We start from the raw sequence: 23,105 nt of genomic DNA, 5'->3' as shown, positions 1-23,105 counted from the left end.
CATGAAGCATGGCCCTCGCTCCAACAATGGCGCTTGAGAGAACTCGACTCAAGCGATTAGAGTCACCAAAGGAAGGCCTAGAAGCCCCTCGTGCTTTCCTTTGACCGTGTCGTGCCGAGACCGCAGGCCAGATACCAGTTGTACATACCGCCGCGATTGGATGTACCTTGTGAGTTCCTCCATACGCGCGTTTAAGCCTGAGGGGTGTCATGTCACAATCCATTTTCGCTCAATTTACCAACATGGCAGAATAATAGTGTTGAACAGGATGAAGAGCCATATTTTATGATACACGGGTTTAGCAGGGGCGGTCTGATTCCGCATATCCAATGGTATCATGCAAAATCAATTTGCGATTCTGGCGTCAACCTTGCTAAGGAGACCCGACTTTACTTGCCAAGCATAGGCTGGGATGGCGGAGTCTGAGATGGTGTTCCACTTTGGTGACATGATGGGATAAGCGACCAGGACATTCTTCAATCTTCAAGGAAGTTTGAGTGCGGAAGTGTCCGTGGATTGAAACAATCAGATGTGTATTGCTCTTGGTACTGCTCTCACGATCTTTCAGAATCCCCGAAGTGAAAGATGATCACCCCCGTCTTGGAGGACAATCAGAAGGGTGGGCATTGGCGTTGACCAACTGTACAGAAGCGAAGTAGCGGAGTTGGGGGGAAGAAGAGCACATTGAGATTTTGTGGCAGGGAAGGTGGTGGGTAGGAAGGTGATCGATCTAGCATGGTCGACAGTGCTTTGGGCGTTATGATGTATGGAAACCGACCTGTCAGGAAGGTGGTGTTCAATCAGTGTTGCGTATGTGCAATTGCCACAGATCGATTATCCCGCATGGTGCTTGAGCACGCGTGGAGGCTCCCAGAATTCGTGCTCCCTGAGAAGGGAGAGCAGCATGATATGTTAAAGATGGTGACCTTGAATCCTGATTGCCTTGCGCGGTGGCTTGTACTCTCCACGGATCCAACAGTATCTGGAAGGCAGAAGATGACTTTCCGTATAGCCAGTCAACACAATCGCAACCAGAATTCTCAAACGCCTTATTACTGCACTAGCAATTATCCACGCTGGTCGTTGACTAGTGGCTTCCGAGTAGAGTGTACCTTTATTCGTGACCGCTCTGTTCCCCTCTCGGAACTTGTCCAGTCCTCAGATGAGACTAGATTTCCTCCAGTTTCTGTCGCTTCTCAGAACAAAATCTAAGAATAACTGATAAATCGGAAGGAAACCAGCTAATGATTGTAGTCTCGGACTCGTATCCCACAGTATGCTGTGATCATATGCAATCAGGCTCGCGCGCGCACTCCACGTTCAAATTCAGTCCACCAGAGGCGCAAGTGGCCTTGGTAGTGGTTATCCCTCCTATCCAGCAGTATGTGACGCTCTGCTTATGACCACGTTCATTGTGATATGCAAGGGTCATGTCCTCTGAATGTGACCGTATAGAAACATTGGGACCGAGTCCTACTACCAGCCGCATGGCAACCTTGTTGAACCGTCTATTGCAGCCAACACATCAGTTCGGTATGTAGATGTGAGGAAACATGCGGACCACTTCGACGCTGTCGACCTCGTCCCGAAGCTCGGTTCCGAAGCTCTTAATTCGACCTAGACCGTTTTACCTCGAACTGGATTTCCACTAGTGCAGAGCCGGATGTCTTGATTGACAAGCCTATCAGAATACCGTTCTCATAAAGATCATGATCTGACGGGACATACCGCCACGTATATCGCTGTGGCGGCTTGAGGGCCTGACTGATAGGCGAACTCTAGTCCAAAGATTTCATTGCCATAGCAGGCTGAAAGCTTCGAGTACGACAGGCACATTTGATGGCCACATCCGTCGCCACGATGCCTGCTCGTGGAGGACGACTTTTTTCAGCTCGGCATCCTCAAACCATGCAAATTTTCTGCTGGGCCCATCCTGAATAAAGTAGTCCCCGGTATACTTCCAGCATTGTGGGGGACAGAACCACTTTTTGAAGAAAGGGTTCAGCGCCGGCTCTGGGGATTGTTGGCCTTTCCGTTGGGTTTTCGGGGGCCGGGGAAGCATTGTCCCATGAGATATAGACTCACGCCTTGACAATCTTTCTCCTCCAAGCAGGGCCGTATTGTCTCCGAAAGTAAAGCTTCCTTACTCGGTTATAGGGTGGAGACAGTGTTGGGATGAGGACGCAAGATCCCTGGTTTCCATATGGGGAGATGACTGCGCAACTCCAATCCGAACCCGCGCTGACTACCCATGAGATAGCTGTCAGCTCCTTGTCCGAGACCAAATCCTGTGAAATAAGGTTGTTGTCAATAGGGGTGCACTATCCTTGGAGCCAATGCAAATGCGGAGATTCCTCAGTCGAGTAAACGCATCAGTAAATGGACCCTGTCCGAGGCGTATTCCTTAAGAGTGTGTTTAATTCTATCCGCAGATCGGCAACCTCATCAATGAGTTGACTGGCGACGGTGGGTTGAAGAGCAGAGCATAGGACACGACTGTTTTACTGCACTCGTGGATAGTTATCGTCTATGGATGTCATAATGATGATTGCGTCGGGGGTTGGATCTGAGCCTTCGGAGGATAGAGTATTTCTACTAACAGGTATTCCTGTTATATCGGCGGCTATAGTGACAAGCTTATAAAAAGCGAAATCAATAGCCGGCATACTTCATTTGGCTGGTGGTCTCGCCGTCGGTGGGATGTCCGGATAAGGCGTTTGGCTGGAGTGAGATTTCGGTTCGGTCTCACCACTGCCGGTAGACCAGAAGTTTTATTTGAAATACTGGCTCGCTAGGTAATGTCTGATATATATGTGGCCTGCACCTATGTTAGTCAAATCAAGACGAGAACGCTTTTCGTTCCATAAGAGTACAGTACCTACCACATCCTCCAGCACCAGGCCGGTCTGATACAGCACTCCCAAGGTTATGACCTTCCAGATTATAAGCAACCCTCAAATCTTCCGAAGTCCACTGCATCTTTATAACATGCGATGTCCACGATGTTCGGCTGATAGATAACCAGGGTAAAGTATACTGAAGCATGTTTCCGCTGAAGTCCTTCATTTGCTCACCCAGGTTAACAGATAATCCAGGGCAAGGCCAAAATAGCGACATGCCAGAAAGGTGATGGAGGGGTTGTTTCTGGGCTCTGATATAACAGCTTAATTGGTCTGGAACGCCTTCGCAGGCGCAGGATTTGGATTTTTCCTTGCATGTGCTGTGCGATGCGAGGCCTTTACAGCTTTAGTAGAGTGGATCGCAAGATGAGTCTCTTAATCCCGAGAGCTATCTCAGTATTCTCGGGCCGCAGCGCACGTAGTCTTATTTCATTTGTCAGAAATACATCCGTCATGGTTGATGTGATATCGTAGGCTCGGGAGCAGTCAGGAAGACCGAGTACGAGTAATCCGGTTTTCGTGTGCTCACGGCTCTTACCGAGACCCGGGCATTATAAGTTCTGTAATGAACTGTTAATCTTTCTTCCGAACGATTGGAGGAGGATGGCTTCGAGAATCTCCGTGGCTGCGGATACGGCAACATCTGAGGCTATCTTCAGATCGAGTTCGGTAAATATTTCGAAATGAATGGCCACTAAGCGCTTTGTCGATGACTCTGTATGAGACCAACCATCGAGATGACAGTTTATCCGCTTTATAGAAGCTGGAAGAGACATGTACACGCAGCACGACTTTCCGGCGCGTAGCGAAGTCCTTAGGTTCGTGGGACTTTCGGATGTTCGTTCTAATGATTCGTACACAAAGGGCCTCGGAACTTGTAGTCATTGGAATCATGGCATTAAGGCCGGAATCGCAGGAGCAAAATGCGGTCTGCGACAACATAATATATTCCTGAAACGAGGAGAATTGTGCCGTAGGCAAACTTTGATGGCATTATAGGACTGTTGGACAGACATGACCAGAATCAATGGAAGCGGCTGGACCATAGACCAGCAAGCAGATACCGAGCGGTAATGTTGATGTCTAAGTTCAAAAACTCTTCGTGCTTCAGTTGCGATATCTGATGATTTGGCTCGGTGAAGTCAAAATTGACATGACTGGAGCTATTGGCGATGCGTCGAGGCTCGGGAAGTTCACTCACTGCGTCAATGAAATGCCAAGTCGCAAGTGAAAGTATAGATGCGGGCTGCAGCATGTCGTATCATTGTGATGCGGCGTATAAGAATGGTACATCAACGGCAACATGGTATTCTCGGAATGAACTTCTTAGAATGACACCACAGAAGACAGTTCTCAGCCAGGATAACATCGGGTAATGGACATGCATGTTTCTCCATTGCTCTTATCGTTGCCCCAGAATGTCAGATAAAATGGTCAAGACTGATGTTGCGAAGTTGTTGAATGTACACATAGGCCGATAGGTCAGGTCCATCAGTCATTTCCAGTGACACGACTGAGGCAATAGGTTGCTTCAGGGACATGAATTTGATGAAGATCGACAGTTCCGAGAGATTCAGTGCTTCCATCTCCATACGCTGATGACCTGGGAAAGAATTTGTCTAATTGTGTTCAGCGAGAGAGGCCGGTTCGATGGTGTATTTGCAGCAGAAATTGAAGTGTTGGCGGCAAGACGACATTTTGTGGTCCCAAATTCGATTCCCATCTGCCCTGAGAAAGCTCTCGTAAGGCTTCTCTGGGCCTGTTCTTCATTCGCTCTCAGTCAATACGTAGCGCAGGCCGCCATGGTTCCCAGGCCTAACAGGAATCATCCACGGAAAAGAGGAAATGCAAGATGCTCGAAAGCCTAAATCTAAATTCCATTCGTGATTAAAGTGCAGGTAATTTCCCTCATTGGGATTCTGCGGGTCACTGAGGACAACCAGGTTGTATGAGAATCGCCACCGCGCAGGGCAACAACTGATCAGGATCGCTCGATTGTCACAGCTAGTTGGCGAAAGCTGACAGCAGGGTTGGTTGCTCTGAGATTCGTATCTTGACCTGCAGATCCTTGTTAATCGCGTAATCTGATGAGAGGGAGAGAGAAGCCATGACTTACTGAGCAGGAAGGTCCTGAGATTTTAATAAATAATTTGGGTTCTCGAAATTGATGATTTCTGAACGATGGGAAATGGTGGTTCTGAAACATATCGATATTGGGAATCATGGTGTATATATACGTGATAGCCTCTAAGGATGGGACATGCATCTAGTTACATGGCCTCATCCTCCACGTTCCTGACAGAGCATTGGAGCACAGTCCTCGACCCATTCAGACATTGATGGAGTCTATACGAACAGTCAATGAGCCTTGTATCTAAAAGTCATCATGTTTCAATCTCACCTCTTTTGAAGGTTATATACATGCTTCCAGCAACGTGCAAGACGTAAGGCTTCACCGGGCGACAGCAATCACCACGGTATTGCAAGAATCCTCTCCATGGATAATCAGCTGAGCATGTGAGTCTTCACAGAGCCCACGGTTCATTTCAGAAGACTGGTGCTCCAGCTCCTCCTGGAATGGGTACACCATAGTATGTAAGGAGTCCAAATGGTGAAGGTTGTTTTAGAGAACGAAAAACTTGTAGACTGCCAGCTTTCCTTTTGTTTTTCTGGGTATGCACTAGACAAGACGAGAAATTTGAATGACAGCTGCAACTGGCAGTATGAGATTGATGGTATATATATAAGGGAATCTTGGAAGATAAAAGGAAATTCAGAATGGACGGAAGGACTGAGGATATATAAAACCCCAAAGCGCATTTCTAAGCAAGAGGAGGCAGATAGACATGAGAATGATATTCAGAATCTAGACCAAACGAAGTCATAGGGATTAGGGTGAGGCCGCCAATGGGGTCGCTGCGCTTCATTCGATATACGCAGTGCTGTTTCACAGTCTTCATGTGGGTTTCTAAGGTCACAACCGGTGATCGTGGCCAAATGACAAGCCCACCTATTCAGGTAGTATCTCACCAACAAGGCGCATGCCCATCTGCAGCCGCCTGGAGGGAGATTCTAATCTAATCCTGGCCTGTACCCAGACGGGATGTTGTTTGCGCCTGTGGCCGTCCTGGGGATTCAGCTTTCTGCGCACATACTCCAATGCAACCTACCAGGATAGCGGTAAACGCAGAAAAAATACCTGCCACTTTCGTTACTGTACTTTCAGCTGGGTTATGAGCTCCTGTTCTGGTTTGCTCGCTGTTGGCCCTCATATAGACCAGTGTAGTATCCAGCATAGTACCAAGCCATCATGAGGTTTTTGAGTCCTTCGTCTTGCACTAAAGGAAGTCAGTTTCTCCAGAGTGTAAAAAGGAGGCAATGCATCTTACCTTGTGATAGGGTGGCATGAGGCATAGGAGGCGCTCCTACGGGACTGGGCCCGGCCGTTTGCTCCGTGACCTGGGCACCCTGTACAAAGGGTTGTTCTGGCCCTTCCGCAGCCTAGAATGAAGTCAGCCTAGTAGATTCATCCGGCAAACTGAGTAACTCACCTGCGACATTTTGGCCTGTGACACCTGTTGAGGTTCGGCTGGAGTTGTTGCATTGGCAGTAGTGTCGGCGTCGACATCGGCATCCATGCGGTCGGCCGACTCGTCCAACGGCTGCTCATCTTGCTCCACCTCAGCTTTCTCAGCAGCCTCTGCTTCCCTCAGGACATCTTCAACATTCTCCCCCTTCGCATGGATGCTGTGGTAGAGCTGTTATGTTCGGGTCAGCGAACGGATCACGTGCGCGGGGAGGAAGCGCATACTTTGTATTCCTCGACAGCCTCATCCCAGCTCTGGACAAGGGCAGAATCATCCCAGATCTCTTCCTGGGTGAGGGGTTTATTCGCCTTTGCCGATTTCCCCATGACCCCGGTAAGTGCGTGCAAACAAACGGACGTGTGAGAGGGTTGGGTTGCGGAGAAACAAGAGCTTAGAGTTGGAGTCGCGGCGAGGCCCCGTCGGCCGGGCTGGATTGCATTCACCGCTTGGCGGCCGAAAAAATGCGAGCAGAAAAAAAGTTTCCCGCACCTTTGCGATCCTCCGATTGTAGTCCTCCAGGAACGACCTGCAATTTTCCCCAAAAATCACAGCAGGATGGCCCCCGACAAGAAGGACAAGAAGCGCAAGGGTATGTATTGTTACACCATTTGAGAGATTTTCATTCTCAACCCGTTGGTACGCCTACTGACGCTGCTCAGCTGCCGCCGCCGCTGCCGCCGATTCGCCCGCAAAGAAGACCAAGAAGGTCGAGGCCAAGCCTGCCGAATCCCCCAAGGACGCCCCCAAGTCTATCCTCAAGAAGGCCAACCAAAAAGAGTCGGCTGCAAAGACCGATGGCGCTTCGAAGGCGAAGGCCAATGGCCAGCCCGCCAGACAGATCAAGCCTCGCAAGCGTGCGGCCGATTTCCTGAGCGACAACGACAACAGTGACTCCGAGGCGGAAGTTGCTGAGACCAAGGTTCAGAAGGAGGAGAAGCCTACCACCAAAAAGTCGAAGAAGGAGGACGGAACTGCTGCTCCTGCGACAAAATCCAAGCCCGCCAAAACCAACACGAAGGCTAAGAAGGCAGAGCCTGTCCCTGAAGAATCTGAAGAGGAAGACGAGTCCGCCGCCTCGGATGCTAGTCAGAGTGAGGATGAGGAGGACGACCGCACAGCCGCCCTTATCAAGGGCTTTGAGAGCAGTGGCAATGAGGATGAGTCTGGCGATGAAGGCTTCAACCCCGACCAGCCGGTCCCTAAGATCCCCGATTCGAAGAAGGCCAAGCGCAAGATCTTGAAGAAGCAGAAGGAGAATGCCGGTCAAGCAGAGGAGCCTGGAACGGTTTACGTTGGGTAAGTTGAACCGTCAGGAAGTTCGTTTGTGACTACTATTGACACGCTATGCTACAGACGCATTCCCCACGGTTTCTACGAACACCAGATGCGCGCCTACTTCAGCCAGTTCGGTGACATTACCCGCCTGCGTCTCTCCCGTAACCGTATCACCGGTCGCTCCAAGCACTATGCTTTCATCGAGTTCGCATCTACCTCTGTCGCTAAGATTGTCGCTGCCACCATGGACAACTACCTCATGTACGGTCACATCCTGAAGTGCAAATACGTGTCCCCCGAACAGCTCCACCCGGAGGTCTGGAAGGGTGCCAACAGACGGTTCAAGCGCACCCCCTGGAACCGCATCGAGAAGAAGCGTCTGGACAAGGGCAAGACGAGAGAGCAGTGGACGGAGCGCATTGAGAGGGAGCAGAAGAGACGCCTCGCCAAGGTCGAGAAGCTCAAGGCTATCATGGGCTACGACCTCGACATTCCGCAACTGAAGAGCGTGGATGAGGTTCCTGTCCAGGAGGCCAAGGCGATCGAGGCATCTGAGCCCGCTGCTGAAGAACCCGCCAAGGCTATTGAGGCTGCCCCGGTCGAGGAGCCCAAGGCCGAGAAGCCCGCTGAAGATACCCCTAAGAAGACCAACAAGAAGACCAAGAAGGCTGCTCAGTCCCCTGCTGTGCAGGAGACTCCCAAGTCGGCAGAGAAGTCTACCCCGAAGAAGACCACCGAAGAAGCTGCTTCCCCAGCCGCTCAGAAGGCCAAGAAGGTCCAGAAGAAGACCAAGGCCAAGTCTAAGGCTTAGAGGGATGGGGGGGGTATATAAACTTTTGTATTTCTTCCTTATGGCATTAAACAAGAATTACCCGGAGTTCAATTGATTGTACATGAAAAAATAGGGACATTACTTTCGCTTCAACAAGCAATTTTTGATTCTTGATTCTGTCCAGTAAAATTACTATTCTCAGTAAATTCTCAACATGCCTCAGGCACTAAACGCAACACCATAGAAAATCAAAGTCACATGACCCATCACGACCCACAGCTCCACATCCTGACTAATCGGCTATAAAAAAACCCACGCACCGAGTCCGAATTTCCTCTTCTTTCCCTTTCTCTCCCAACTCCTCGCTCAAAGAATCGCATTCAAAGCTCACACACAGAGAGATATCTTTATGATTCTCTCTTCCTCCAGCTTTGGGAGAAAGTCCCCGGACATCCTGACTGTTTAAACGTCCTCTTGCAGGGCCCAGTCAGGCAATGCGGAAACGCGCCGCCATAGAAGCAATTCGATAGCGGCTTATACGCCCTATTCCCCTCCCAGTGTTGTCTCTGTACCCGAACACAGGTTTTGACCGGCTTGTGGGTAACAATGGTTGGTGCAGGGCAGTGCTGGAGAGGGGGTTTTATCTGGGTTGCCTTTCGTCGTGTTTGGATAGTCATGCGATTGCCCTCTTATATATTTCTTCGAACAGACCTCCATTCGGCTGAAAAGTTGGGGAGGATTCATCGGGAAATCAAGGGGGTAACTCAATGGGGCTCATTCTTGAGGCGAGGAGTTCATTTTTTCCATGATATTTTTCTTTTACGAGTCTGTAGCTTATGGAAAGCGGTGATTGTGGGCCTTGGTGATTAGGTTCATCTTCTGGCTTCCGTCGCAGATGCTCTGTCGAAGGAGCCGGACTCTACTTTTACTTTCCATCTATCTATTCTTGATGATGTTTTGATATTGTTCGTGTGATGATATACCAATCATAGAGTCAAGCCCTGAAACCCCTACTACGGTATGGGGTTGTTGACGATAAACGATTGTTTTTCTATCTGATGAACAAACACATACTCATTATTGATATCCTTATTACAACGTTATTATAACCTGAAGAAATATGAATGCAACTATCTCCCAAGAAACAACGAATAACTGTCTTATTTTACACATCCAACTCCACGTAGCTTAAATCATCCATGTATACATTAGCATAGCATACATACATAACTTCATTGTGTCTTCTTCGCAGCAGGCGCAGCAGCAGCAGTAGCCCTCTGCAACAGAACAGCCGTCACCACCTCCGCCATAGTCGTAATCGCCGTCGCACAAACATTACTCCAAATCTGGATGCTCACCGACCCCATGGGCGCACGGGGGAACGACAGCAGCCACGCCACGTAGTAAGGAAGCCAACCCTCTGGCAGATGGAAGACAGGCGTTTTCGAGTACCAGAATTGCAGGAAGAACTTGAGACCAGATGTACCGAACCAGCGAACGATTTTGACGCCCCAGTCGAAAGAGGTTTTCTGCGAAACGAGTTGTTTGTCTGTTGAACCGCTTTTGTTAGCTCTCACTTCAACCAGCTATTCTCCCCAACCTCCGAAGTCCATATTTATAGACTGTAACTGCGATTGGAATCGAACGTACTTATCGCCTCATATTCCTCCATGGTCTTATCATGTTTCCGTCGGAGTTTCGCCCATTTCGCAAACTCATCCTGTGAGCTGGTGTTGTTCATGTCCCGCTTCAGCTGGACAACCTCGCGTTTGAGTCGGTTTTGTTCTTTGTATTTCTTCGACGTGGAGGTCGGGACTTTTAGGTAGAGGAGCCATAGCTAGATTATACTTGTTAGCTTTACCTTACACTCTGACATTTGGTGTGCGAGAGAATAGCTTAAGACATGACAGCTACAAGGCCGCCACCCAGCAAGCTTCCAGACAGAACGTACCAGATTATCAATCGTGCTAGCGCCAATGGTATTAACCAAATAAATGGCTACATGGACAAGAAAAACCGACCACAGGAGCGACAACATGGTGGGCTAGACGTTGGTGCGATCAATTGATGGAGGGGAGGGAAAGGAACAGATCGAAATGGTTCCCGGAGATGTGCGCAAAAAAAACCACGAAGCCCGACCGACTTGTGGGGAGAGTGATGTGTGCGACCTTCCTCAGACAAGCAAATTTCCAAAAGGCAGCTCGAGCTTAACAATGAGCGAGCAGACAAAGAGAGACCAAGGCTGAGGCTGAAAGAGAAATGACATCCATGATTGGAGTGAGAAAGCAAATGACGTTGTCACGTTGTTTCCCGCCCGTCGGCCGCGGCGCGGCACTTTCATTTCCCCCCGGAGCTTTAAACCATGTCCTTTCCAACATCAACATAACGTCCGCTATTACTACGATTCGTACGCCATGCTGCAAGGCGGGTGATCCTCAATGTCTACTCCTCCGGATGAAAATGCCGCTTATCATGAACTCGCTCGAATATTCTCCGCCAGACGCAAAGATAATAACGTCTTAGAGATCGAGATACTCCCGCCCGGTCTTGGTCCACTGCTACAAGATGGGAACTCGGTCGGACTTACGAAGAAGTACCTGGTTCAGGCTTTCGTAACGGCCAGACGAATATTCTTCGATGCATCAAACGAGCCGTTCTATTTTTCCGATGCCAGTGGTCATGAAGACGAGCGCAAAGCCCCGCAGAACGAGTCCCTACTACAGAAACGAAGAGACGGCCTGCTAAACGCCAGCGAAATTATCCTCCTCTTCGATTGTGAACATCTGACGGCATGCAGCTGGCGCAAAAGACGTCTGGCTGCCCTAAGCCAGCGTGCTGGCTCTGCGGACGCCGGCTATACTCATCGGGAGATGCTCATCCGTGAATTGGATACAGAGATGTCTCTACTGACCACCTACATTTGCTCTCCACTGCATCGTCATACGAAATCTCCGACACTGTATAACCACCGGCTATGGGTGTTGAGACAGATGCTATCTGACAGTAGCAGAAAATTGGCCGGGAGAGAAGATGACGAGGAGATCGTTTCCAGCCAAAAGGTGCTAGAGAAGGAAGTATCTATTGTTCTCCGATCCGGAGAACTGCACCCGAAAAATTACTACGGATTCACTTATTTAAGACAACTTCTCGACATCTTATCGGGCAGTGATGAAGACCAAGAATGCGCTTCTGCGCGTCTAGCTGCCTTAATCATACCAGAAGTGTTGGACTGGTGTCTCGCACATCCCAGTGACATTTCCGGCTGGATGTTCACTTTGCGCCTACTGGACTCGGTTCGTGATGAAGAGACCAGAACAGACTGTATTGACAGGGTATTGCGATTCGCGTTGAACGTTGGTTGGGAAGGCGAAAGCATCTGGACGTTTGTGAATTTGGCGACAAAGATGACAGGCGTAGGAGCCTCAACAAAAGCCCAATGCAAAACGCTGTCAAATGCATTGGCAAACCTTCCTTTGTCTGAGGTTGGGGCTGCAGACGGGTGGAAGGGCTGCTTGGAAAGGGCAAGGGCTGCTTGGGTTGCTGGTCAGCAGGCGGACCAACGACACGGCCCGGGATAGAGATAGGGTAGACACTATGTATTATATATCACAATGTAAAGGTTTGTTGCACCATATGCGCCGTCTTTTATGCAAACTTGAACGCTGTTTGATAGAACGCCTCGCTAAATGCCATTGTCTTGTCACATGTATCTGCAACGCACACCCATTTGATAAAGCCAGCCAGTCACATTGCTAGCCTTAACATTCGTCCCAGTATCAAGTGTATCCAGTTCGGGCACCCAAGAAACAGCCTCCCGGATGGAATCATACAAGTTGGAAAAATGCGTAACCAAAATCGTAGACGAGGACTATGCGATATCGAAAATTCGTAGGACACCCCGGTCTGACTTATACAACGTGGGCGAAGACAGATATCTTTATTTCTTCTTGGCCCCTGCAAGTGCTTCAGCTTCTTTCCGCTGATTGGCTTTAAACACGATGAAGAGTCAGTAAGATAGTGATCAAAGGGTGGCGCAAGAACAGTAGATCAAAGCCTCACATACCCAACGCTTGTTTCGCTCTCATCTTATCAGCATCATTCTCCTTCTTGGCCAGTATACCACCCTTGCCAACCTCAGTCTTGGTTTTCTATGCAGCAAAAGCCTGTCAGTAACTAGGAAAAATTTGCTGCATTTTGGGCAAGGACTCACCGTTTGCGCCTTCTTTTTGAGGTTCTTCTCACGGTCCCTGTCTCTCTGGTTTCCTCGGGCCATATTGACAGTCGGGTGTCACAGGTCACTATATCGTAATCTGTACTGCGCAGGCGGCCCTTTCAAAGCAAGTGGGAAGAGTGGAGGTGAAGGGAACTGAAGTGTGGCTTTTTTGCCTCTTCGGGATCTTGAACCGCAGCATGGAAGGTTTTCCGGCATCCCTTTTCGGTTTCTGCAGGCCGCCGAGCCGCCGCCCCCGGAAATCCCTCATTCAGTCTTCTCGGCCTTGTCGCCCAATCTCACTGTGGTCATCTGCCCGTCGAACAACAAATATTGACTGCATGTAGTGCTACGTAATTCAACAAGTTGGTTTTGTCAGGAAGACAAATGCAAGCATACACAGACCCAGAGACATTGCGGCTGAGACATATAGTGTATGAATTAGTGATGAATTGAGACATGTGGCTAACACAGTCATTGTCACCAGTCTAGGTAAACCTGCGTAACTTGGATGTACTCGCGCCGTCCCTTATCACACAAACATGAGCATGTCCCGCAACCTTTTACGGTACATGGGAGTACATGGGGTGGCCCCAGATTTGATTGGCTGGCTGAGAGGACGACTGGTCACCACGACTCTGGAGCCCTCGGAAGCGTAGAGCGTCGGGTGACACAAAAGTCGCTGCAAATAGCATTAACAGGCCCGCCTTACCGCAGGACCTCTCAACAAGCGGCCTCCCCCAGGGCATGACGATGATGGCCTACTGCAAGCGGATTAGGACTGATTCTTGATGGTCGGTGTTAAGCAATGATTACCTAGTGTAAAATTCCTCGACGCGCGACTATTTCCTCGTCGGTTTGGCTTTTAGGGAAGTCAAGGCCGAAGGCGCAGTGTCCCGTATCAAACATTCGCTTCTATCTTTTATGATGGCGGTAGAGTCGTAAGTAGCAGCTTGTTTTCCGGGACCACGTTTCTTTCGTATCATCAATCTCCCAGGAGCTTGTTCACGGCTTCATCGTCTCCGCACCACACTTGTAGTAGGTATGTGGCAGACTTGGTCGGGTTGAAGTAAGGTCCCAACGAATATTCCAGCCTTTTTATGGACCGTACCATCTGCTGTATGGCCTCTGTCTCCTCCCCCCGACGTTTCAGAACCAGGGCCGAGAAAAACAATGTGTAGCCATGGTCTGGGCCGAATGTATTGAGGCAGTCCTCAAGAATTTCATTTTCCAATTCTTCGGCTTTCTGGATATTATTCCAATTAGCATATACCTCCGAAAGATCATGCTTCATTACAAGGGTGTCCCAATCATGAGGGCCCAGCTTATTCGACGCTATACTTAGCGCCTGCAGTGCCAATTGCTCCGCGTTTGGCCAGTCATTCAGCCCTGCATAGATGTCGACCAAGCGTTGTCTGCACTCCTGGGTTTCGGAATCCTCAGTACCGATATTCTCCTCAAGTAGCTGCAGGGTGGGGACGGCCAATTCTTTCGCCTCTGCCCACCTCTTTTGGCCGATATAGACATCAAGAAGCGTCTCCGCAGCAGACAGAGTCCAAATGTGTCCCGGGCCATACATTATCTTCCGAACAGTCCAATCTTTGTGTGCAAGTGCTTCGGCCTCTGGCAACCTGTTTAGCTCTAGATAGAGCTTTCCAAGGTGTCCCATGATGTCCGTCGTCATCTCATGCTCCTCTCCAAACAAGGACTTTGACTCCTCTAACGCTTCCAATATCAGACCTTCCGCCTCCGAAAATCGACACTGTCTTCTGTAGACGCTTGACAAGTTGACCATACTGGTTAAAGTCAACCGGTTCCTTGTTCCAAGCAGCCGCTTTCTTGTTGTCATGACAAGCAAGTCCAGTTTCTCGGCCTCTAACAGTCGATTCTGACTACAATATGTCGAGGACAGACTAGCAAGGCTTTCTAACGTTTCTGGATGTTCCATACCAAATTCCTTCTTATTCTCTTCGACAATGAGAAGGTCCAATGCCTCTGCTTCGTCACAACGACCCCGTTCCCAGAGATAGAAGGCTATTCCTTCTTGAAGGTATAGCCTTCTTCTCAACCACTTCCCATGTAGCTCGGGGGTGTATTTCAAAACTGACATCGCGTGGGGTAGATAAGCAGCGCAAGTGGGCCAATTTTCAAACTTGGCGTCGGGGTAAGACTCCGCGAGTATATCCATAGCATGGATAGCTTTATCTTCAAATTCATGTTCGATGATCAGCCATTTGCGCACGGTAAGTTGTACAAGCCGGTGAATAGAGAAGCTTTGACCGGTTCCGTTCGCTGTTATTAGCGAGAAAGCCTTAAGCGTGCCCAGCGCCTTTGTCAAGTCAAGCGGTTTGGTGAGCTTTTGTTGCATCAGGCTTGTCGGAATGTGATGTTGATCAAGAAAAGCGATGAGGGACAGAGAATCGATGGCATTCGGCTCTTTGGTATTGATATGATCTAGAGAAACGATCAGAGTGGTAGCAAGAGCATTTGGGGTTTCGCTGTCTCTCCCTAACGTCTCGAAGGGCTCGCACAGTAAGCCCATCCTGGTCTCGTCACTGTCATTATGCAGTCTCATATATTCATTCACAGTGAGCACATTTTCTTCCATAAACGAAGCGGCTTGCATGATTGCCAACGGTAAATAATCGAGCATCTCCGCGAGCTCATCCATATCTGAATCTGTTGGATAATCACCACTTAAAGCAGACTTGATCAAGCATCTCGACTCTTCCTTGGTCATAGTTCCCACTTCAATCATGTTTTGTCCAACACCCCTAACGAATCTGACACCAGCAGCTCGGTTCCGCGTTGTGATAAGAATGGATCCATAAGAACTTTCAGGAAGGTACTGGAGGATTGGAGAGTCCTCTTGCAGCTGCATGGCTGACGTGGAACCTTTCTCACATTGACGGCCATCTAACGTGAAGAATGAGGCTTGGTCAGCGTTATCGATGATCAGCAACCAGCGTTTACACTGCTTTTCAAGCCACTGCTTGACAAGCCTGAGATTGTCTTGTTTATCATTGAGCGGACATTCAATATCGCATTCCTTGATCAAATCATTATAACTTTCTCGGAACCGACTGATACTGTTCGCGTGAATCCAAAACACCGAAACGCCGGGATGAGCGTCATGGACTTGGTGCGCTAGCTCAATGGCTATCTGGGTTTTACTGGTTGTTCCCTTAGCCAAGAACTTCCTGGTAGAATCTGCAAAACTTACCCGACACCTCCGAGGCCATACAAGGCTACTCTAGAATGAACCTTTCCAAGTGGCATGATACGCTCCATGACCTGACTTAATGTGTGTTCACGGCCAACAAACCCGGGATTACGAGTAAACGGTACCATCCCTGTCCGGTTGGTACACTGTAAGCCGATTTCCAGTATTTCATATATGTAGTAATGCAGAGGACCTACAGAAGCAAGGATCGGCTTCACCGGCCAAAAGGGTGGAGTCTGATTCATCAAAGCAACTGGTCAAAGGCCGCTCCGTCCCTGAATTCGCTAGTTCGACAATCAGCGAAGACACGTATTGATAACGATCGTCTTTATCGCAGTGAAATCTGCAAATCTCTTCATGGTCGGCATTCAATGCGACCGCTTTCTCACGGGAGTCAGGCAAGCCAAGAACAGCAGATTCTTTTTCAACGACCTAATTCGAGCAGTGAGTCTTGTTAGTGCCAGCACCTAGTCCATTATTAAAATACTTACTATGCCGATGCTTTTGAATGGTAGAGTCTCATAAAAGCTCAGATACTTATAGTTTTCAAGAAGCTTGTCAAAGTTCGCAGATAGCTCCAGGGCATAAAGGCTGCCTTTTGAAAGAGCCTTCAGTAGGGTATTGCTCGCTGTTCCTAATATAGCCCTCACGAACTTTGCAGCCACGCCTCCCACACGTGCGAGGTGCGTCCCTCGATGTGGCGTACCGAAGAACGCGATTCCAAATGTTGAGGTGCATATCGAGCCATACGTTGTGCTGAGTTTGGCTTGTACAAGCGCCTGGCATTGAAACCATAAGAGACAGCCCAAGAACAGCTTCTAGCTAAGAAGCTTCATACCTCTTTGACAACAATCCCTCCCAGGCTATGAGCAATGAAAAGCAGGGGTCGATATTCACAGTTCTGCAGGCAATGTAAGCTTCTGGGACAAATCCAGTCATACAGTTGCTGTTGACTACCTCTCTTTCCAGTCTTAAGCGGTCAAGGAGGACATGTGCCTGCTCCCGCACTCCAGCTGCGGATGACTGGATTACAACTTTAGAGTTGTAACTGAAGAGGAAAATCCTGGCTCGTGGCAGTTGCTTGGGAAGAAAATCCCTGAGCCAAAGTTTCCCATTCGACTCCCAGGTCTTCTCAGCATGATTCTTTTTGCTTTTAGGGTTGAGTCCATGAACGGCGATAATGCTACTGTCAGTTAGCAAGCAGACATGATGCAGTTGAAATGGCTTACTCGATATTGGGATCTGCCCCGGCGGACAAAATACGCAAATAATACTCGCCCTAGAATGCTATTAAACCCCTCTTCTATCGGCGTCCAAACAAAGACCCTACCATCATGGTATCAATTCTGCTTTTTCACTGGGCTTGATGAACTACCGACCCTTCCTGGGTGGTGAATAGTTGCGTTGCCCTTCATAATTCGGAATGGTCCTAAAGACTCGGGGCCTCCCCTCATTAAGGCCATTGCGACCTTCCTTAACTAATCAATGCGAGCTGCTGCGCCGCGTATGTTCAGCTTGTCAAGGGGGTACCGTGGGCGGCTGTGTTGCTTGCTTGATTGGACAAAGACATGTAGCGTCCAACATCCCTGTAGATCTGCTCTTTTAGTACATCGCATGTATGAGAACCCAGGCAGAACATTTAACACTTACTACTTACTGTAGCTTTTTAGAGAACCCCACATAAAGTTCCAGAATATCCATTCGATAGGTCGTCTGAAAGCCATCGTTTTGTAGATTTTGCACCCAGAAGAGTGCGGGTGTCGATACTGGGAAGTAAGGCAGAGGTGCACCCGAATAGGAAGGTAAGACTAAGTGCCCGGGACGCACTAATCTAGGATTAGCGTCGTCTTGGTCAGGCTGCAACTAAACACCCCAAACACCGCCCACTCCATCCTACTTATGTGTCTACCATAGGCCGAGATACCCGGAACGGACGCAGTCTGGTTACAGCCATTCTCGTAGCAAGCGCTTACACAGTGCATTGCTATTAATATTGTGGGAAGTATTGGTGGCAATGCAACCGGTAACAGCTCGGCGCTTGCCTCCCTCTCTCATGCTTGAACACAGGCGTTCCCCGTCCTTCTCTAGATATAGTATAGTATAGTAGCAGCACCTCTCAAACTGATGAAGCAATGGATGTTAACAGAGCACTTTTCGTGGGCTGAAACCATTTAACTCACTTTTATGGTACAATTTCTATCTCTATTCATCAATTTCGCTGGATACGTGAAGCCATGGCTCTGAGTCGAGGACCCTAAGCGCTGGGTGCTTATTCTTGCAGGCTTTTGGCTCAGGAGGGATCCATCAGGAAGTCCAAGACGAGAGGAACACTGATCGAGTCAGGGACCTGGAAAAGGGCATATGCCGCCCAAGTAGGTAACGGGTGTTTCTAAGGGCCAGAATGAATGGCTATTGTTCATTCAATGTCGTGTCGAAAGTGTTTCAGCCTCAGGTTCGCGCCTATTGTGTCTATTCTTGTCTTTGTTGGGCATTTCAGTCCCGCTTAAGCAGACCACTGTCCGGCATTTGTAGATCTGACAGATAATAACATCCTCTGTCTTTCTCAATTCTCTCGTTAATCTTTGGGTCCCCGTTCTTTCTTTAACTCCCGAGTTGACCTCGTGGTTCTTTCTTTCCTTGCTCATAAGCCATATCAATTAGCACTCTGCTGCTGGTCAGTCCCTGCCTTTCATTCCTTTCAATCTACAGGTTTTTGTTGCAGAGTATAAAGGTGCATTACAATCAGAACGGATATCCAACTTTATAACTTGTTAAGACACAATCACACATCTTCATACTGGTCACGGAAAAGTTCGAGCTTCCCTGCAGCTGAGCCGCTGACCTAACACCGAAATCATGATGGCTTCGTTGAAAGAATCCCTGGCTGGTCCAGGATATGTGATTCTTAACGCCATTCGTGTTATCAACATTGTTGTGTTTCTGGACATCATTGCTGCCAGTGCGGTCATGCTGGTCAAGATTGACTTGTTAACAGCTTTTTTCTTTTTTGAGGCTGTCTCCCACGTCGCCACTGCAGGCGTTAGTAGTAAGTGGCCTATGCTCCAAACACTCTACTAGATGGCTCATACTTCATCGTGACAGTATTCCTGATTATCTCCGAGCTTCCCATTCTCCGCGGTTACTTCGATCGGAACTGGCCATTGTTGGGGCAAAACTCTGGGTTCATCACTTTGGCGATAGCAATGCTGATACTGGGAGTCGGAGTCCTGGGAGACCTGAACACAAAAGCCACCAGCCAGGAATCTCTTGGGATGGCATTCTGGAGGCTTGTGCTCTCTGCTGGCATTCTAGCCATGATCATGAGCGTGATCAACGTGGTTGCGGTAAGTCGGACTTCGGGTTTATTTTGGACGCATAACTTATAACGTAAAAACCCACAGAGCTTTATCTTCGCTGATAGCGATCTTGGTGTCAGTGCACGGCATGTGCGCGTCTATGGAGCAGTGGCGCCCCAGAAAGTGATGACGCGAAATGGCAGCCAACGTTCATTCCAGCTAAGTATGAAGAGGGAGGAAACTTTGCCGACCTACAGCCCCCAAAGCTCGATAAAAAGGCAGATGTCTATGCGACAGAATACGCGATTTCCCCTGAAGATTTCTTCGCCCGTCAACCCTATCAACATAAATGATGCGGCGTCATCGAAGTACTCGAGGGACTCTGCAGGGATGACTATACCCGATCTCGCTCATCACCCGGCAATGCAGTCATCGCATGTTTAAGGGAGCGTAATGAAACATTGTGCTTTTGCGATGACACGACAAGGAGTTCAGATGCAGGGACATCATGTGCGTTGGCGTTGGCAGTATGGCAATTAGCGAGCATAGGCAATAAGGACGTTCTGATTTTCGGGGTTTGCATTTCTATTTGCAATATCAATCGTTTAATCATGTTTCATTTTACCACAAACCATTGATTTGAATTCAAGTTCTATTTTAAAACTGTCTCGATGATCTTCTCCAAGCTCCGTAAAACCAGATCGAAAGTTTAATGTGCTGAGCAGGTGTCCCTGATCCGCGTGCCTGGCCAGTAGGAAAACATACTTTAGCGCCCACCGGCGATAAGATAAGCCCACTTGAGGCCAACTTCCGCTTCTTGTACCGTCCTGAATCTGGATGTCCCATTACCACTGAACTGCAATGCGCCATCGCCATTATCCGCAAAGATGGGTGAAATAGCGATCTCATTCTCAACGTACGCGCTCACCCTACCAGGAATCTCTCATCCAGACTCACCACTAACCTCCACATCCCTTTTATCAGAATCAAATCTGTCCTCATCTTCTTCGCGCCCATCATCATCCCCCGAGCCATCAACTACTACCGCACCCTCCGCGTCGCCCTCTCCAGCCGCCCACCACCACGCCCTCTTCCCCAAGATGCCAGTCGAGCCTTAAACGTCCTCTTCCTCACCATAACCCTCTTCTTCTGCCTCAGCCTCCCGTTCAACCCGCACGCGCCCAGTCCCAGCATCTTCACCCTCACCAACTCCCGCCTCACCACATCAACAGACATCATCTTCTCGCGCCTCGCGCGTCTCCGCCCCAATGAATCCCTCACGGAATCCGACACTCTCCTCAAATCAAAGCTTACCTCCATCGTCGCCCGCAAGATATACCTCCGCTTCGGCCCCGAAACCCTAACCAACTGCGCCTTCTGCTCCCTCGACAACCTCACCACCTACGCTATCTACCATCTCCCCTTCAACGTCCTCCTCCCTCACCTCTTCCACATGGCCACAATCGGATTGATAACGTCCTCAGTTTTCGCCGGCTCCGACGCAAGTAAATGGCGCAAGGAGTTCTCCATCATGGGCATTGCATTCGCCCTTCTAGACATCTACGTGGTCATGTCCTACGACCCGATGGCGTACGCGTCCGCGGCTGTGCGCGCAGGCGTAGCAGTCCCGTCTAGCTCATACTATCAGATCGGTCTCTTGCGTCCGCTGCTGTTCGCTATCTTTGACGGGGTATGCGCCCTGCTGATTTGGCTCTCCGCTACACGGAGGTTCTTCTTTACTCCGCCGTCGCAGGCAGAACAGGTCGAGCAGGTTGTGTCTGCGTCATTGGGGGCACTTTCGGGATCTACGTCGAAGCTGCATGCTGTGAGTGTGGCGAGGAATGCGGTCGTCAGAGATAAGATGCTTAGGGACCGGGATGAAGCGTATTGGCGCACGGTGGTCGCTATGAATGTGGATAATCCGGCAATGAAGGCGGGTTCGGTGGTGAGTGGTGGAGAGAACGGTGAAGAGGAGGGAGGAGTGCCCCCTACATCGATCTGGGAGGAGGAGGAAGTTGTCCGCGCGATGTCTCGGGCGATGGCGGGTCAGGGGGGTGTTGATTTGGCGAGGTTGGGGATGGATGCGGCGGAGTATGTTAATGGTGTTACGGCGGGGTTGGAGGGGAATTGATAAAGTAGATTGTATTGATGTTTTGAGTTATATATATAGTATGTATGTTTGAGAAGCTCAGCATGTAGAAATATCTATATATCTACCCAAATACTCTGATGTCTTTGGTAGAGCGTTGAGTGAGAAGTGATCCCACCCAACTCCTACTATGTGACCTGCCACAGCACCATACAAACACAGCAAACAATAAGTAGCAACTAAGTACACACAGCGAAAGCTGTCCCAAACTCCGAGCCGTCACTACAAAAACCACAAGCCAATACAAACAACAACAACATCAAACTACTAGTCAACCGAAACGGCCAATCCCAGCCGAAGACCACTTTACTAACCATTAACTAACTCCAAAGTAGTTAAGGCGCAGGCTGACACATACCCATCCATCCATGGTCCTCCCTATACCCATCTATCTACCTGCGGTGAGAAAAGAAATCCACCGATGCAGCCAATACCGGAACTACCAACGACGAGTCTAAGCTAAGTTACATGGAGTATGTATCTAGCGGTTTCTCGGGGCGCGCGGACGGACATAGTCGAGATCGGTCCACAAAAAAGCCAGACATACCCTAATCCATGGTTTTGGAGTACTTTAGGCAACATTTTTCCCCTTCCTTGGAGATGAATGAATGCACTGCCACACCCGTACTCCATAATCCACTCCATAACGGGAGTGCCACAAAACATGGACCAGTCATGTCGGCGAATGCGGAGGCGGGCTAGTATGTACTCGGTCGAAGGGTAACTACGTACTAAGCAGTAGGCTAGTAGTTAGGACGATCAACTAGGCTACTGTGTAAAGTAGGGTTCATTGTTGTCGTTGTTGTTCCAAACGGGTGAGATTTTAGTTTTAGGTCATCGCTGTCGCTCATCGGCCGAGCGAACGCGCTAGTTCTTTGAATTCCTGCGAGGATGCTTGCTTTTGTCGGTCAATCTACTCGGCCGGATTTTGGTAAGCTGCGTCTTACTCCTTTAATTTCGGGAGGCAGTCAATTGTTCCATTCTACTTCAATCACTCAATCGCCTTCCTCTGAGTGATTGCCGATACGTGAGATTAAAGACATCCTCTTCGGTTCTTGTTGTATTCCCGCTAGAGGATGGCTGGCTCACTTCTTCCCTCGCGCTCTCGTGGGGGCCAGCCGGTGTCGTCCCAGAAGACTCCATCATGGTTCAAGGAGAAGATCACACCGGGATTGCTCTCCCTCTCCCGGCTTGCATCCGCGCATCCGATACATACAGTGGCCGCCGTCGCCTTGCTGGTTAGCTCCATATATAGCAGTCTGTTGGAAGACAGTATCTTCGATAGGACCAAGTCTGTGGCAAAGGCAGACTGGTCATCGCTCACTGCTGGGAGTAGACAACTCTATGTGGGTTCTCAATCCGACTGGAACTGGCAGTCGGAGGTTCCAAACGCTCCAGTTCCCAGCAATGTCGACCATGCCGCGCTTCTTACGTTGGTATTCCCGGAGAAGACGGAGGCCTTCCACGAGTCCTTGGCCACGCCTCTGCTCCAATTGCCGAACAACCTGTCTGTCACGCCGTTGCCCTCGACTTCCAAATCCTTCAGTGCCTACTCCAAGGAACATGTTCATTCTTTCTCCCTCCCCTACAGCCAAGCATCCGACTTCCTGGCAATGGTCCAAGAAGTACCGAACAGCAGCCCAGGCCAGGAGATGGACCACGGTGAACAACGAATGTGGATAATGAAGGATGC

At 49.4% G+C, this 23,105-nt stretch overlaps 9 protein-coding genes across 9 annotated transcripts; 4 read left to right on the top strand and 5 right to left on the bottom strand.

The window, feature by feature from the left end:
• Positions 1-2,838: 2,838 nt before the first annotated feature.
• An04g00700 (hypothetical protein) lies at positions 2,839-3,355 on the bottom strand (the record flags this gene model as incomplete). The annotated part of the gene is made up of 2 exons (XM_059747271.1): positions 2,839-3,236; positions 3,319-3,355. The coding sequence occupies 2 exons, from the start codon at positions 3,353-3,355 to the stop codon at positions 2,839-2,841; spliced, it is 435 nt and encodes a 144-aa protein (XP_059600443.1).
• Positions 3,356-5,722: 2,367 nt separating this feature from the next.
• Positions 5,723-6,538, bottom strand: An04g00690 (hypothetical protein; the record flags this gene model as incomplete). Its single annotated transcript, XM_059747269.1, has 5 exons — positions 5,723-5,842; positions 6,071-6,158; positions 6,202-6,238; positions 6,290-6,401; positions 6,452-6,538. 5 exons carry the CDS (start codon positions 6,536-6,538, stop codon positions 5,723-5,725), a joined length of 444 nt encoding a protein of 147 aa, XP_059600442.1.
• Positions 6,539-7,042: 504 nt separating this feature from the next.
• An04g00680 (uncharacterized protein) lies at positions 7,043-8,573 on the top strand (the record flags this gene model as incomplete). The annotated part of the gene is made up of 3 exons (XM_001401395.1): positions 7,043-7,076; positions 7,147-7,783; positions 7,841-8,573. 3 exons carry the CDS (start codon positions 7,043-7,045, stop codon positions 8,571-8,573), a joined length of 1,404 nt encoding a protein of 467 aa, XP_001401432.1.
• A 1,193-nt stretch (positions 8,574-9,766) lies between these two features.
• On the bottom strand, positions 9,767-10,572 carry An04g00670 (uncharacterized protein; the record flags this gene model as incomplete). Its single annotated transcript, XM_001401394.1, has 3 exons — positions 9,767-10,083; positions 10,185-10,371; positions 10,486-10,572. 3 exons carry the CDS (start codon positions 10,570-10,572, stop codon positions 9,767-9,769), a joined length of 591 nt encoding a protein of 196 aa, XP_001401431.1.
• A 400-nt stretch (positions 10,573-10,972) lies between these two features.
• On the top strand, positions 10,973-12,112 carry An04g00660 (uncharacterized protein; the record flags this gene model as incomplete). The annotated part of the gene is made up of 1 exon (XM_001401393.1): positions 10,973-12,112. The coding sequence occupies one exon, from the start codon at positions 10,973-10,975 to the stop codon at positions 12,110-12,112; it is 1,140 nt and encodes a 379-aa protein (XP_001401430.1).
• A 477-nt stretch (positions 12,113-12,589) lies between these two features.
• On the bottom strand, positions 12,590-12,807 carry An04g00650 (hypothetical protein; the record flags this gene model as incomplete). Its single annotated transcript, XM_001401392.3, has 2 exons — positions 12,590-12,682; positions 12,745-12,807. The coding sequence occupies 2 exons, from the start codon at positions 12,805-12,807 to the stop codon at positions 12,590-12,592; spliced, it is 156 nt and encodes a 51-aa protein (XP_001401429.3).
• Positions 12,808-13,729: 922 nt separating this feature from the next.
• An04g00640 (uncharacterized protein) lies at positions 13,730-18,022 on the bottom strand (the record flags this gene model as incomplete). The annotated part of the gene is made up of 7 exons (XM_059747268.1): positions 13,730-15,917; positions 15,968-16,097; positions 16,165-16,399; positions 16,459-16,723; positions 16,806-17,150; positions 17,625-17,793; positions 17,941-18,022. The coding sequence occupies 7 exons, from the start codon at positions 18,020-18,022 to the stop codon at positions 13,730-13,732; spliced, it is 3,414 nt and encodes a 1,137-aa protein (XP_059600441.1).
• An 804-nt stretch (positions 18,023-18,826) lies between these two features.
• On the top strand, positions 18,827-21,394 carry An04g00630 (uncharacterized protein; the record flags this gene model as incomplete). Its single annotated transcript, XM_003188602.2, has 4 exons — positions 18,827-19,013; positions 19,070-19,311; positions 19,369-19,631; positions 20,200-21,394. 4 exons carry the CDS (start codon positions 18,827-18,829, stop codon positions 21,392-21,394), a joined length of 1,887 nt encoding a protein of 628 aa, XP_003188650.2.
• Positions 21,395-22,556: 1,162 nt separating this feature from the next.
• Positions 22,557-23,103, top strand: An04g00620 (uncharacterized protein; the record flags this gene model as incomplete). The annotated part of the gene is made up of 2 exons (XM_059747267.1): positions 22,557-22,650; positions 22,721-23,103. Coding segments are annotated over 2 exons (477 nt in total), but the record flags the coding sequence as incomplete, so codon positions are not given.
• Positions 23,104-23,105: the final 2 nt, after the last annotated feature.

Source organism: Aspergillus niger (assembly GCF_000002855.4).
Source record: "Aspergillus niger supercontig An04".
NCBI classification, from domain to species: domain Eukaryota; kingdom Fungi; phylum Ascomycota; class Eurotiomycetes; order Eurotiales; family Aspergillaceae; genus Aspergillus; species Aspergillus niger.
This window is presented reverse-complemented; position numbering and strand designations above follow the sequence as displayed.